Raw genomic sequence first — 12,985 nt, forward strand, 5'->3', positions numbered from 1 at the left:
GCGTCGGCGGAGCTCGTCCTCCGCTCCACTACAGCTCCCAGCATGCACAGCGGGCACAGCCCGGCGCGGCTGTGGCGCCCTGGCCGCAGTGCATGCTGGGGGCCGCGGTCCCGCGGTTCTCAATAGGGCGCGCGGCGCCCTTCGCCCCTCGGCGGCCTTCCGGCGCTCCCCGCGCCCCGCCCTTCCTGCTGCGGCTTAAGATGGCGGCCGAGGTGGATTTCGGGGATCGCGAGCTCTTCGAGCAGCTCGAGGGGGAGGACGGGCCGCAGCCGCCTCGCCTCAGTGCGAGCGAGGAAGAGGAGGACCGCGAGGAAGCTTTCTCAGAGCTGCAGAAGCGGCTGCGGGGCTGCGAGGAGACGGTGCGGCGGCTGCGGGAGGAGAATATCCTGACGGGATTGGCGGGGCCTGCGGCGGGCGGGGAAGGGGGGCTGCCAGCCGCCGCCGGATCCCTTCCGGGCCAGGCTCCGCGCCCTGCGTTGCTCCCGCGCAGCCCTTGATGCCGGGCGCGGGGCCGTGAGGGGCCGCTGCCCGCAGTTCTCCTCGCGTTCAGCCCCGGGCGCTGCTCCCGCCGCTCGGGGGGCGGTTTTCTCTCACTGCAGCCTCAGTGTGCCCTTCTCTTGGCTACGGGGCTGTTGAGTTCTTGGGTGCTGGAACAGGTTAAAACGCCTAGCGTTGCACTCCTTTCTGCTTTCGTGGAGAAAAGGAATCCGTTTTTAACAGAAAAAAATTTAAACTGCCAAAAAAAAATTTAAACTGCCAAATGGGCTGTTGGGATGAACACCAGCAGCTTGACGTCTGAGATGTCCTCTTTACTGTTAGTTATCTATATATAACCATCTCACCGCTCACCCTTTCGTGATGCATTTTGGTCTTTTAACTACAAAAAGACATAATTCAGGCAATGTTCTGTGCACTTTTTGTTAGGTGTTTTCTTATTTAGCCCTGCAAATGATTAAGGTGCTGTTGTGCCTTCTGAAGAAAGCAATGTTCCTTAACTAGAAGGTAACATCAAGAACTTAAAAGAAAGCTGAATATTCTGACTCGCCCCAGGTATGTTACTGCTGGTTTACAGTGCTTCTGTCCAACTCCATTCTCATGAAGTTTGTTAGACTTCATTGTCAAGAACTGTGTTGGTGTTACTCTATGTATGTATATGTATACATATATATTCATGTTCGTTTGTTTGTGATTACTTTAAGGAAAGACTGCTTTACTTTTTGTAAAGTTTGGCAGCAAGTGCAAGTATGTTACTATAGTTACATAAGTAAGAGAACTATTTTGTTGTTCTCCAGGTAGTGTCTAGTCATTTGATGGCACTGTGAGATCTTAAAAGACCTTAATGCTGTTTACTCCGTTTTATTATATGCTCTTACAAGAAAACTTCTGTATTCTGTTTTGTGTTCTTCAAACAATGAGCCACAAAATACTTTGCTCAGAGGAGAAGGATTTTTGTTTAAGGTAATAGGAACTTCCTAAAATAATGAAACTTGTATTGGCCAAACATTCCTCTCTGGAATGCAGGCTCTTTGCTGTGACAACTGAATAGGGAGTATTTACAATAAAACTGATGTAATAAGCATTTATATGTTCTGTTCTTGCAGTGGAATTTCAGTGGACAACTCAAAAATTGACGGGCCTCTGTTGCAGATTTTATTTATGAACAATGTAATTTCTAAGTAAGTACTTCAGCTTTTCAATAAAAAAATCCCAATAGGAGGCCAGACATTGGTTTTTGTTTGGATATGTTTGCCTAAAGAATATGTGTCATATTTAGTAACGTACACTTGTTAGTATGTGGAGGAGAAAGGGTAGGAATTAGCAAAAGACGAGCTCTCTTGTGTTCGGTAGCAATGTCGGTATTTATTGTAAAATGAAGTGTGAATCCTTGGAACTCCTGAATAAACGTTGCTGGAGCGTTGTTGGTAAATATAGTGTGTTAACTGCTCCCTCCTTCTCAGCTCAGAGTTGTCTGCCCTTTGTGTTAATCCTGAAGTAGTAAATGGCAGATGCTTGAAAAGATATTTGTGTGTATTTCAGTCTCGCTCTTTTCTTCACCTTTTTATGCTTTACTCTGTTGCAGGCAGTATCATCAAGAAATCGAAGATTTTGTTTTTAATTTAGTTCACAAATACGAAGAGCAACAGAGGGATGAACAAGAAAAAATGCACTTCAGTCTTAAGCCTCAGGTACTTTAAGGATTGTAGTGGAAATACTGAAATTTTACACTGTTAAGTAGCTAAATTCTAGATTTTTTTTTTTCTACAACTGCAAATTAGGTAGCTATCAAATAAGTGTTATAAAACTGCTTATTCTGGGGGGGGGAAAAAGAGGATCATAACAATGAAAAGAGAAATGATGTAAGTGATATTTTGGACTGTGGAAATCATTATTTTTATCATAAATGTCTCTATTTAACTAATGTGTCAAGAAAAAGTAGAAGTTGCACTCCATATTTTGTGCCTTTTATGTACTTTGGTAATTCTGGAGCTCTTCTTTATACTGTCTGCTATATTTAATCATGGACTTGTGTTTTTACTTTTCATCTCAGCCCTCCAGTGTTCTTTTAGAAGAGGACTGTAAAACAGCAAGCTCGAATTCTGTTAAAAAAACTAAGGAAGCTTTTAGTGTAAGTTTTTGACTATATGCTCTTCAATGGTAGGTCTGACTCTTCATTCTACATATTTAATACACACTAGCATTAAAATAAAATCTCGTTAAATTTCTTGTATCGATGTAATAGCAGTAAAGTTCAGCATGTTTTGGCCACTTTAGTAGGAAAAAAAAGTGCTGATTGGTACAGGCGTGGGTATGGGTGTGTGTATTATTTGTAAATGTATACAGAGTGGGTGAAAAACCTGGAAGAATTCCAAGTGGTGTAAATTTCTAGAAATGCTACCGATAATCTGACCTAAATGCTGACACCTTTCTGACAATTTTCTGACTTTTTTTCTACAGGTTGTAGGAAGTGTTCTGTATTTTACCAATTTTTGTCTTGATAAACTGGGACAGCCTATATTAAATGAGAATCCACAGCTGACAGAAGGATGGGAAATACCTAAGTATCCTGTTTGCTAAAACAAGGGTCTTTATCTGGTTACCAAATCCAAAGAGTGCCAGTTGGGTAAATTGAGCTCAGATTCATTTCAGAAGACTGTGCGTCACTATTAAAACCCTACCAGTTATTAAAGATGAAAAGTTTTAATGGGAAATTGGTGGATTTTGTTCTCAAAAGGTACAAGTGTTTGGGTGTGATTGGCTGACTGATTTCAAGAAGAGTGAATGCTGTGCTCCTGTAAATATATCTTGTGAATGCAGGGCTTTCCTGGGCCAGTCTGCAGTTAGGTTTGGAAAGAAAGTTCATTCCAGATACAAGCAAGTTGTTTCCCTCTGTGAAATCTGTAATATGGGAGAAGAAAAGGGCTCAGCAGACTCAAATACTCTCTAAGATAATTTTTGCCAAATTTGGGATCTGGGAGAAAATCTTTTAATAATATTCAATTATGTGATGTTCTTACCCTGCATCCATTCTAAAGTTGGTTCCATTATAATGTACTAAAGCCAGTATTTAGAAAGTGGCACTGAGGGAAACATTTGAGAAAATATTTTTTAATATGGGGGTCCTTGGTGACAAAAAGAAATTGAACAAGATATTTCTTTTTTTTTCCCCTTCAAATAATCCCACCTCCCCAGTTTCCATACATTACTTTGGCAACAGAGAGTCGAGAGGAAAAACAGTTTCACAGTTCATTTCTGCACTTTCTAGTTAACAGACTTGTCATAACAGTAACTCCCTAGTGTTAGAAAATGACTTGTGTCTGAAAAGAAATTGTAAATCAAAAAGCCAGCTAATCTGGCTTTTCTTGTGGCTGCCATTGAACTGTGTATGCGCTGTGCTGGAATTTTACATTTGGAAGCTGCCTGTTGTAATGTATCAAGTCAGTCCTCTCCAAATGATATTTGTAGAATCTCCCAACCTCCAGATAAAGAACCTGGATGCCTAACAGGAGAATTTCTCCTAAAATGTAAAGTTAACCCTGGCTAAGCTTTTGTGTTTGTCAGCTTTGCCAGAGCAGAGGTATTACTGTTCAAAATTACCTCATCTTTAGAGCTCCTGTAGACACTGAGCCTAAAATAGCACTGAATAGTTAAGTGGTGTATGAAATACCGTGGTTCTAAATGGCTGAAGTACCAATCAGTGTGTCAAACCAGTATCTGACATCTGCTTTTCTTTTTAAAAGCAACTGTTAGACTCTGGAAACTACTGTGCTTCTGAACTTTACCTCTTAAGTCTCTTCCATGCTGATTCACCTGTGGCCCTCTTCTCTTCTCATACTTTGCTAGACAAGTAGGCAGAACAGCTAATAATTTGCAGTCAAAACACAAACACAAGTACTATGATACCACCTGTCTACGTTTAGTGGAGATGTGAGTTACAGTTTTGAAACTCTACCAAAAAGTATTAAGATTGATATAAAATATGTCTGAATTAGTAATATGAAACTTCTGCCTATGAGCTTCGGTTTTAGCAAGTGCTTATAAAGAACAAAATAGCTTATTGGATAGAAATTGGGTAGTAGAAAACAACACAAGCCCCTCTTAGCAAATATAGTGGACGTAGTTTTATAGTTTATAATTCTGAAGTGCAGGCTTCATATTAAGCACCATCTGTATCAATGTATCTTCAATCCAGAAAAGTCAATATTTTATGCAAAGCCCTAGTAGGTTTTCATTGATATTTTAAACAAGATTGAAATTTTGCTTCATCCAGTAGCAGTTCCTTATTGAAATCTAAAGATATCAGCAAGTTTTCAGCCAGATTCTCTCCCTAGATGGACAAGAAATACAAGTAAAACCAAAAAGGTTTGTATTACTCTTAAATATAAAGTTTTGAGCTGCAAAGTTCAGATGTGTACTGTGATTATTCCCATATATACTAAACCCTTGAGTGTACTTGAGCACTGAGTTGAAGTAAACCAGCCTCTGCAGTCAGTGGATCTCTGTGGTTTGCTGAATTTGTTTAGGAAGGGCCTATATTCAATGTGCAAAAGCTTTCTGACGTTGTTTGTGCCCTGTTCTTCTGTGGCTTCTTTTTACTGATTGCTTTGTCATCCTTGCATTGGTGTACTGCCGTCATTCTTACTGTTTTCTGGAGCAATTTCCATATGGCTTACTTTATTATTAAGACAGGTGATTTAAGAGTTGATGGTATAGCTTTTATGGGAGGTAAGAAGTAAAGTTAAATGAGTTTACACTTGAAAATCTGTGTGATTTTCATAGCATCTGACATCATTGATTTCATTGTAATGAATACCATCTCAGCTTTCATCAGGAATTACAGAATGAAGGGAAATAATGAATTAAACTATGTTTTGATTAGAAATGTTGCCATCTGAAGGGAAAGCCAGATTGAAGGGTTATTCTCATTGTACAGAGTGGTGATAAAATACTTGAATCACTGCAAATGTTTGTATTTAAATAACAGACAAAGGAGGAGCAAAACATGTGCTTTGTTTTATCTAATTAGAGAATTCGAGAGGTTGGATTTAGAGCGGGGTGGGCAGATGTCATCTTGGACACTTATTCTTGTGTCACCCTTTTGTCTCTGCATGTTTCCCATCCTAATTTGATAAATCTTCAGAAGACAGTGTCTAAAGACTTGTTAGAGATGGGGACATTCCTTTCTATAACCTTGGAAATGTGTGCCACGATGGGAATTTACAGGGAGAATTAAATTTGAAGGCAGTTGCAGTTCAGCAATACAGTCTGTGTAACTTCTTCAAGCTCTGGGCCAGGACTTTCCGAAGCAGTAGTCATGCTGCTCCTCCTGCTTATTTCTACAATGCTGTTTCTTGGTATTGTGAGATCTGTCAGAGCTTTGATGATGCAAGCATCAAAAGAGAAATAAATACTGTACTACAGTATACAGCTGAGGAATCTATATCTGTATTCTGTATTTAAAGTCTTGTGTTAACATCCTTCCTTTTCTCCCTCAGGACATGGCATCAGCTTTAGTGTGTAGGTTTTGTTTTGTTCATACAGTACCAATAAATGCAATGTTTGCATATTGAAGCAGAAGCAGAAATCCTTCAGAGAATTCTGTCTGTAACACGGCACAAGGAGAAGCTTTTTCACCATTAGGACAGTAAAATACTGCATCATGTTGCCCAGGGAAGTCACACAGCCTTCTTCCTTAGAGGTTTTCAAGACTTTACTGCATAAAGCCTTGAACAGCCTGATCTGATCTTATAGCTGACCTAGCTTTGAGTAGGGAGCTGCATTGTAGACATCCTGAGGTCCAACCTGAATTATTCTTTTAGTATTTTATTTCCTCTTATGCAGAATCTTATTCCCTCTTATGTCTGTTATACAGGTTATGAAATATTATATGAGTTTCTTCCTGGAAGTACTGCTTTTCTGCTGTAACTTCAGGGGTTTTGTTTTGTTTTGTTTTCCTCTCCACATGCTGTCATGTGTTTTTTTTTAATTTATTATTATCCTGTGTTTGTTTTTCTCAGTTTTTTTTATCCTATGTAAGAACATGATATAAAATTCTCTTGCTTACTTTTGAAGATTAATATTAATAGTCAAGAAAGGCAGGAGTCAGCAGACAGTGCTTATGTGTTTTTCTAAGTCTAGTAAAATCTTAGGTTTAAAATAATTAGGTGCATTTAATGTTTCAAAGTGATTTTCAGAATTAATATATATATTTTTTCCTGTATTTTTAAGCAGGCCAAAATCGCACTGTTTCAATTGTGGCTCTGAAGACCATCAAATAAAGGACTGTCCAAAGGTAAGCTCTACGTTAGTATTTAAGAGGCTGTGCCTCTCTTCAAGAAATGTTTCATTGGATCTACACCATTTAAAAAATAAAAATAGAAAATAGATGCAGTGGTCGGGATGTGCAGTTATTCTTCTCTTCTGATTAAGTCATACTGCTCATACATGTAAGTTCTAACTCCAAATCAGAATGTAAATCATTTTCATAGCATAGCATTTTGAGTGTCTCCTTTGTTCAAACTGCAGAATGTCCTTAGATATGTCTCCTGTTTCTGCTAGATAAGATGCAAATACTCTCTGTTTTTTCAGTATGTAGTGTTCATTACAGTTGTAGTTATACCTCTGCCATGTGAAGTAAGCTTGCTTGCAGGGAATACCAGTTTTACATTTGGTGAAGACGTGCACGAACTGTAAATTGTCCAAACTTAAACTTCCCAATTGTATTATCTTCAAGCCACGAAATGCAGCTCGTATAAGTGAGAAGAGAAAGGAGTTTATGGAAGCTTGTGGTGAAGCAAGCAATCAGAATTTTCAGCAGCGTTATCATGCAGAGGAAGTAGAAGAGAGGTTTGGAAAATTTAAACCAGGAGTAATTAGGTATCTCTTTTCCTTTCATTAGCTGTTGCAATGTTTTTCTGGAATGACTTTTCTGCCTTTGAAATGCCAGATGTTGCTATTCAAAATCTTATAAGTCCATCTGCTACTCTTAATTACGGGTGTATTCTGCTTGAATTTGCTTGCCAATTTTTAATAAATTGTGCATTTTTCAAACCACATCTCACTGCCTTTCCCCATGACCCTTTCCTTAACGTAGGGAGAACTATTTCATGCTGTTGCTTTTCGGATGCCTTTCACAGGGAGAACTGCAAATACATTAAGTTCCTGATAAACTAAAATGCATGCAGGAATCTGAAAATACTGAGCTTGGAGTGTCCCTTGCTGTCTTCTCTCTATTCCAAAATTTTTTTTAAAATTGTAATATGATGGTATCAGTCTTTACAGAAATCATCAGTAAATTTTCTGTTTTGTTAAGTTCCACCCTTCCTGTAGCTACAATTAAGGCCACGAGCAAGAAGTAAAAAGCCATGGAGTGAGTTGTTCTAAGAGTAGAATCCCCATAGAATGTCTAACCATATGTACATTTGTGTGGAGAAATGTGTTACAGATTTTCTTTAGTATCAGAGTTGTTTTTGCCCCAACCTTGTTATTTCTGGAATTGACCAGCAACATGGTTTGAGCTAAATTATTTTAGCTTGCTCATTTAAAATGTAACAGCGTGTTAGTAACTTCCTTTAAAAAAAATACAAACTCAGTTATGGACTTCTTGTTTTCTCAACTCAGTGGGGAACTTCAGGATGCGCTTGGTGTCACAGCTAAGAGTCTTCCTCCATTTATATATCGCATGCGTCAGCTTGGTTATCCTCCAGGTTGGCTCAAAGAGGCTGAAATGGAGCACTCGGGACTTGCTCTTTATGATGGTAAAGGTGTGTGTGTGTTAGATCTATCAACTTACATTCCAAAAACCAAAACTGTGTACGTGATCCTGTGGATTTATTCAGTAGCGTTAATTAGCATCGGTAATAATTATGTTTTTTATTTATAGGTGATAATGAAACAGAAGATGAAGGATGTCTTCAACCAAAACACGTCACTTATGATGTCTCTAAGTTGATTAACTATCCAGGCTTTAATATCTCCACTCCAAGTGGGATCCCAGATGTAAGTGGCTGTCTGCTTTCTGAGCAGCCTATTAATGCTTATTGCTGTTTGCCAAGTTTAATGTTCTGCATCATCCATCTGGCAGTTTTCTTTCAACAGCTATTTAAGTGCTTGCTTTGGAGGTGGGGGCTGTTCAGGTGACATCTGATATATTCTGGGCAGGGTTTGGCAGTGCTTCTGTGGTGTTTATTTCCATTATAAGACCAACAGGAGTCTGGGTTAATTGAGTTTCCTTTAAAGACAAAATGTTATGTCGGAGTTTGCCTGTTCCTTTTGCCCGTCTACATTTTCTGCATGTTCTTGTGATGCTTTTTTATTATTACGAGTACTGTCAGGTAATAACAATAATAATAAATTACCAAGTAATAATAATAAGACTACACTCCATTAGTTCTTTGTATTCACAGGTTGCAGTACTTTTGGTTTGCCTTCCTAAGTTCCTACTTGAGATCTATTTACCTCTGATAAATAAGGTTTCTGATGAGAGGATGAATTCATCTTGCTTGTTAATCCCTTAGCATTTCTCTTTAGTTCTACTGTCGTATTATTAAGCCAAACACACACAATGTTCAGCCTTTTGTCTCTCTTTTTGTTGTTGTAGGAATGGCAGATATTTGGTTCCATCCCCATGCAGCCATCTCAACAGAAGGATGTTTTTGCTCACTACCTGTCTAATTTTCATGCGGTGAATATATCCTAGTTTTACTCTCAAAAAAGAGAAGTTGTCATGTAGTTAGTGGAGACAATAATTTCTTGTTTGTCTTCATTCAGACCATCTCATTGACACCACCAGTTGTGAAATCCTGGTGCTTTTATTAGTTTTACAGTAACAGTTAACTCTGTAGTGATTTATTTTTTTTCAGTCCAGTGAACCAGTAAGGTAGTCTGTAACTTGGTGTGCCTGTTCTAGCAGAAGAGTTTCATGTTTAGAAAATAAGATATAAGGATATAAGGTATAAACTTTTCAGCCTAAAACCGATCTTGTTTCCAGACTTCCCTAATGAGTGAAAAACTTGCTGTAGACATGACTTACAGTAATCTTAACACAGTGACTTGAGAAAACACTGTTGTGTATGATTCTCGGTTCTTCTCTGACTCTCACCTAGTATTGTCCACTGTAGAATATTTCCATTGAAGAGGGGAAGATAGATGTTCTGCACTCAGTCTCCACTGTTTAATAATGCTCCTTTGCCACTTCAGCCTAACCAAACTACAGGTCTGTTCAGTTACATTAAATGCCTCAAACTTAAGTTTACAAACTCAGTCACTGAATAACTATAATTACAAAACTGTTTTACATGTGTTCTTAAAGCTGGAAATGTTACATTAAATAATCTAATTCTAACTTACTTTGTTTTCCTGGTTGACTTCCTTTCAGCCAAGTTCAAAATCTAGCAGTAAAAGGACTGCACCGCAGCCAAGCTCTCACCATTCAAAACGACCTAAAGACGACTTGGAGGTAGCAGTAGCTGACATGGACCTAGATTCTGGTATAGTTATTCTGCTTTTCTTTTTTTTTTTTCCCTAGTTTCAATTTTTATTTCCAAAATAACTTTTCTGGATTGAAATGTTACTGTAGACAAAGAGAAACCAGTGCTTTAGTATTCGCTACGGTAATGCTTAAGGTAAGCAAGAAGTTTCAGATGTGCTCAAAGCAAATGGAATCCTGGTTACCCATTCCAATCTCTTCACTTCAGATGTATCTTAAAGAAAATTCTGTTATAAAGACCTCCAAATCCTAAAATACTTGGATTAAATACTTCAGGATGTTACAAACTCACAACTTGAAAAATTAGTCAAACTAACAGGGGGTCTTGGTGTTGTTTTAATGTTAGAATAGATGGAGAAGCTTTTATCTTTGCTTTTGGATTTCTTATAAGAGAGGGTACCTTAGTGTGTCTAAGTCTGGAAGAAAAGTCTGTTCAGTACATTCAAGAGATTTGTTTGTTTCATAGTTTTTTTGTGAAATGGCCAGGAGAGTTAAAATCCCCAAACAGGTAATTTGAGTGGATGTTGAAACTTTAAGAAAGCTCGTTCTAGCTCAGCTGAAAACCAGGTATGAGGATGCATATGTCTGATAGTTCATATCCTAAAGCTTTGGCATTAAATGTTGTCCGTCAGACTTCAGATTCTAATAGAAGCCTGTTATCTGTTTCTAGATGTGGAAGTGTCACAAAGATCTCAAACAACTAACAGTTTCCAGTTCCAACCTCCGCTGCCACCTGGACCTCCAGTGATTTCAACTCCTCCTCCTTTGCCACAAGGCACACCTCCACTTACTCCACGAAGTCTTACACCAACTCAACCTTCAACACCCACCCATCCTCCTCTTCCTAACACTGTTCCATCATTAAATTCTTCCGGTGATGTTTCTCAGCCAAAAATAGTGGACTCAACCATGGATGAGGATACTCTGACCTTGGAAGAACTAGAGGAACAGCAGCGATTAATTTGGGCAGCATTAGAGCAGGCAGAAAGCACAAACAGTGACTCTGATATCCCTGTTGATACACCTTTAACTGGAAATTCTGTTACATCATCACCATCCAGGAACGAAGTAGATCTTGTTGCAGAAGTAAGATCATCTGATAAGATGGTAACATTGGAAACTAAGTTTTCCAGTATCAGTGAACAGGTACCAGAAAATGAACATCCTCTAACTAGTCCTAATCCAGGTAATAGTTCACTTAATTTAAAGGAAGATCCTGATAATTCAGATTCCGAAGACCTGCTGGGTAACACCGTGCCTGCTCCCAATCACAAGGTTAACGATGGAGAAAGTACGGTTGATAATAAAGTGGTGACAAGCACTGAGTCATCTGCAAAGAGCTCAAATCCTGTTCCTGATATGAGCAAGTTTGCTGTAGGTATAGCACCTTTTGAATTTGAAAATATGACTGAGTCAACGGGCACTTACCTTCGAATAAGGAGTGTGCTGAAGAATTCCCCAAGAAACCAGCAAAAGAAAAAGACTTGACTTTTAACTGGTCTTCCTTTGTTTCTTTATGTTCAAATTCCTGCACCCTTCTCTCTCCTTCAGTTTTACAAACTCATATAACCTTCCTCATCCTTTTGTAGGAAGGAGAAAATCTCTAAAGATTACAGCTCTGCCCCTGTTCTTCCTCAAAACTGAAGTCAATGCAGGGCTTCCACCTTGACCAGAACCAATCCAGCCAGAAAAATACAGTTCCCAAATTGCATTCTTCCACTAAGGAATAATGGGACTGTTGATTTGCATTGGCAAGTAAATTGTTCTTCGCTCTAAAAAGAGAGACTTGTCTTATTGTTCATTAGTTTGGCTAAGAGTTGCATTGTCCTTGAATTTCAGGTGGATTGGTGATTTTTTTTTTTTAATATCCTTTGTACAATAATGGATACTTTATAGATTTTGCTAATTATCCTGTAGATAAGTTTAATATATTCAGAATGTTTTTAAAAAAAAATCTAAAGATAAGGCTTCCCATGTCAAAGTCGTGGAAATTGGATGAAAATGATCGGGGATTACCAGCATTATCTTCACCACTTCAAGTATTTTTATAAACTTTTATTTATGTGGATTAGTTTTAATTACCACTGTATCTTTTGTAACATCCTTCTTCATGTAAACTTGCTGTACATACATGTTCATTTTTATGTACAGAGGTTTAATAAATGAGGCTTTTATAAATATTTTTTTTAATTGGAGTTCTAAACCATTAGACTGCTGATTTCTTGAAATAAGCTGCTGAGGATAATTAGGAAAAACAAGCTGATTAAAATGAGGGTGAAGTGAATTGATTATTTTAGGAAAAGTCATAACAACTGGGTTCATGTTTTTATAATTAAGATGTTAAAATTATTTCAGCTAACCTGCTCATGACACTCAATTTTCATAATCTAAAGAACTCATTTTTGAAAGGCCAAAGCTTAGAAATATTACAGTTCTGCTAACTAACTGTTCTTATTTTCCCTCTCCTCTCACCTCTGTTCAAAGCGGCTGGTAAGTGGGACGACTACGCATCTGCATGGCCAACAGAGGGAGTACTGGTTTGGTTTAACAGTGTTCTTTAAAGCTGGTAAAGCATTTGTTTGTCCAAATTTGTTTGTTAAATGCAGGAAAAAAAGTGTTTCTACCACGTGAGATACGCAGTAAATTAAAGGATTTTCAAGGACTGAAGAAAACACTTTTGAGGTAGGGATGTCTAAGGTTGTATTTGATAACTTCAGAGACTGAACCTGTTCTTTAACAACTTCAGCTTTACAGATTGTAGATATTTCCCAAAGATTGTTATAATGTGTCGAATTAGTGACCTCTGCATTTGAATGCTTACAAAAAACACAAGTTTTTTTCAGATCAAGTGCTTATATTTTTTTCCTTTTATTGCTCTAAACTTCGAATGGAAAACTTCCAAGAGTCTTTACATGAACAGCGTGACTTCGGAGAGGCTGAAAAGGCTCTGTTTGCAGCATGGATCACTTCAGTTTATCTGTTCCCATGTGGAACGTAGAG

The 12,985-nt window shown here is 38.3% G+C and overlaps 1 protein-coding gene across 3 annotated transcripts; it reads left to right on the plus strand.

Moving 5' to 3' along the window:
- The first annotated feature begins 156 nt into the window (after window positions 1-156).
- ZCCHC8 (zinc finger CCHC-type containing 8) lies at window positions 157-12,570 on the plus strand. 3 transcript variants are annotated; one of them, XM_048963645.1, is made up of 14 exons: window positions 157-381; window positions 1,008-1,050; window positions 1,602-1,676; window positions 2,081-2,186; window positions 2,549-2,626; window positions 2,956-3,059; window positions 4,795-4,860; window positions 6,727-6,790; window positions 7,232-7,374; window positions 8,119-8,261; window positions 8,381-8,496; window positions 9,098-9,181; window positions 9,875-9,986; window positions 10,656-12,570. In XM_048963645.1, exons 1-14 carry the CDS (start codon window positions 201-203, stop codon window positions 11,471-11,473), a joined length of 2,133 nt encoding a protein of 710 aa, XP_048819602.1. In that variant the 5' UTR covers window positions 157-200; the 3' UTR covers window positions 11,474-12,570. The 3 variants fall into 3 exon arrangements, with proteins under 3 accessions (XP_048819602.1, XP_048819603.1, XP_048819605.1); XM_048963646.1 differs by having other exon boundaries at window positions 158-381; window positions 6,730-6,790; XM_048963648.1 differs by lacking the exons at window positions 157-381; window positions 1,008-1,050 and adding an exon at window positions 1,064-1,458.
- The last annotated feature ends 415 nt before the right edge of the window (window positions 12,571-12,985 follow it).

Source organism: Lagopus muta, chromosome 17 (genome assembly GCF_023343835.1).
Source record: "Lagopus muta isolate bLagMut1 chromosome 17, bLagMut1 primary, whole genome shotgun sequence".
Lineage (NCBI taxonomy): Eukaryota > Metazoa > Chordata > Aves > Galliformes > Phasianidae > Lagopus > Lagopus muta.

Bases quoted from the DNA above. Each gene is read 5' to 3' on its own strand.
- ZCCHC8 (XM_048963645.1), top strand. From the start codon at position 201: ATGGCGGCCGAGGTGGATTTCGGGGATCGCGAGCTCTTCGAGCAGCTC. The intron at 2,187-2,548 runs GTACTTTAAGGA...TTTTCATCTCAG, and splicing joins ACTTCAGTCTTAAGCCTCAG to CCCTCCAGTGTTCTTTTAGA. The intron at 3,060-4,794 runs GTATCCTGTTTG...TGAAATCTAAAG, and splicing joins GAAGGATGGGAAATACCTAA to ATATCAGCAAGTTTTCAGCC.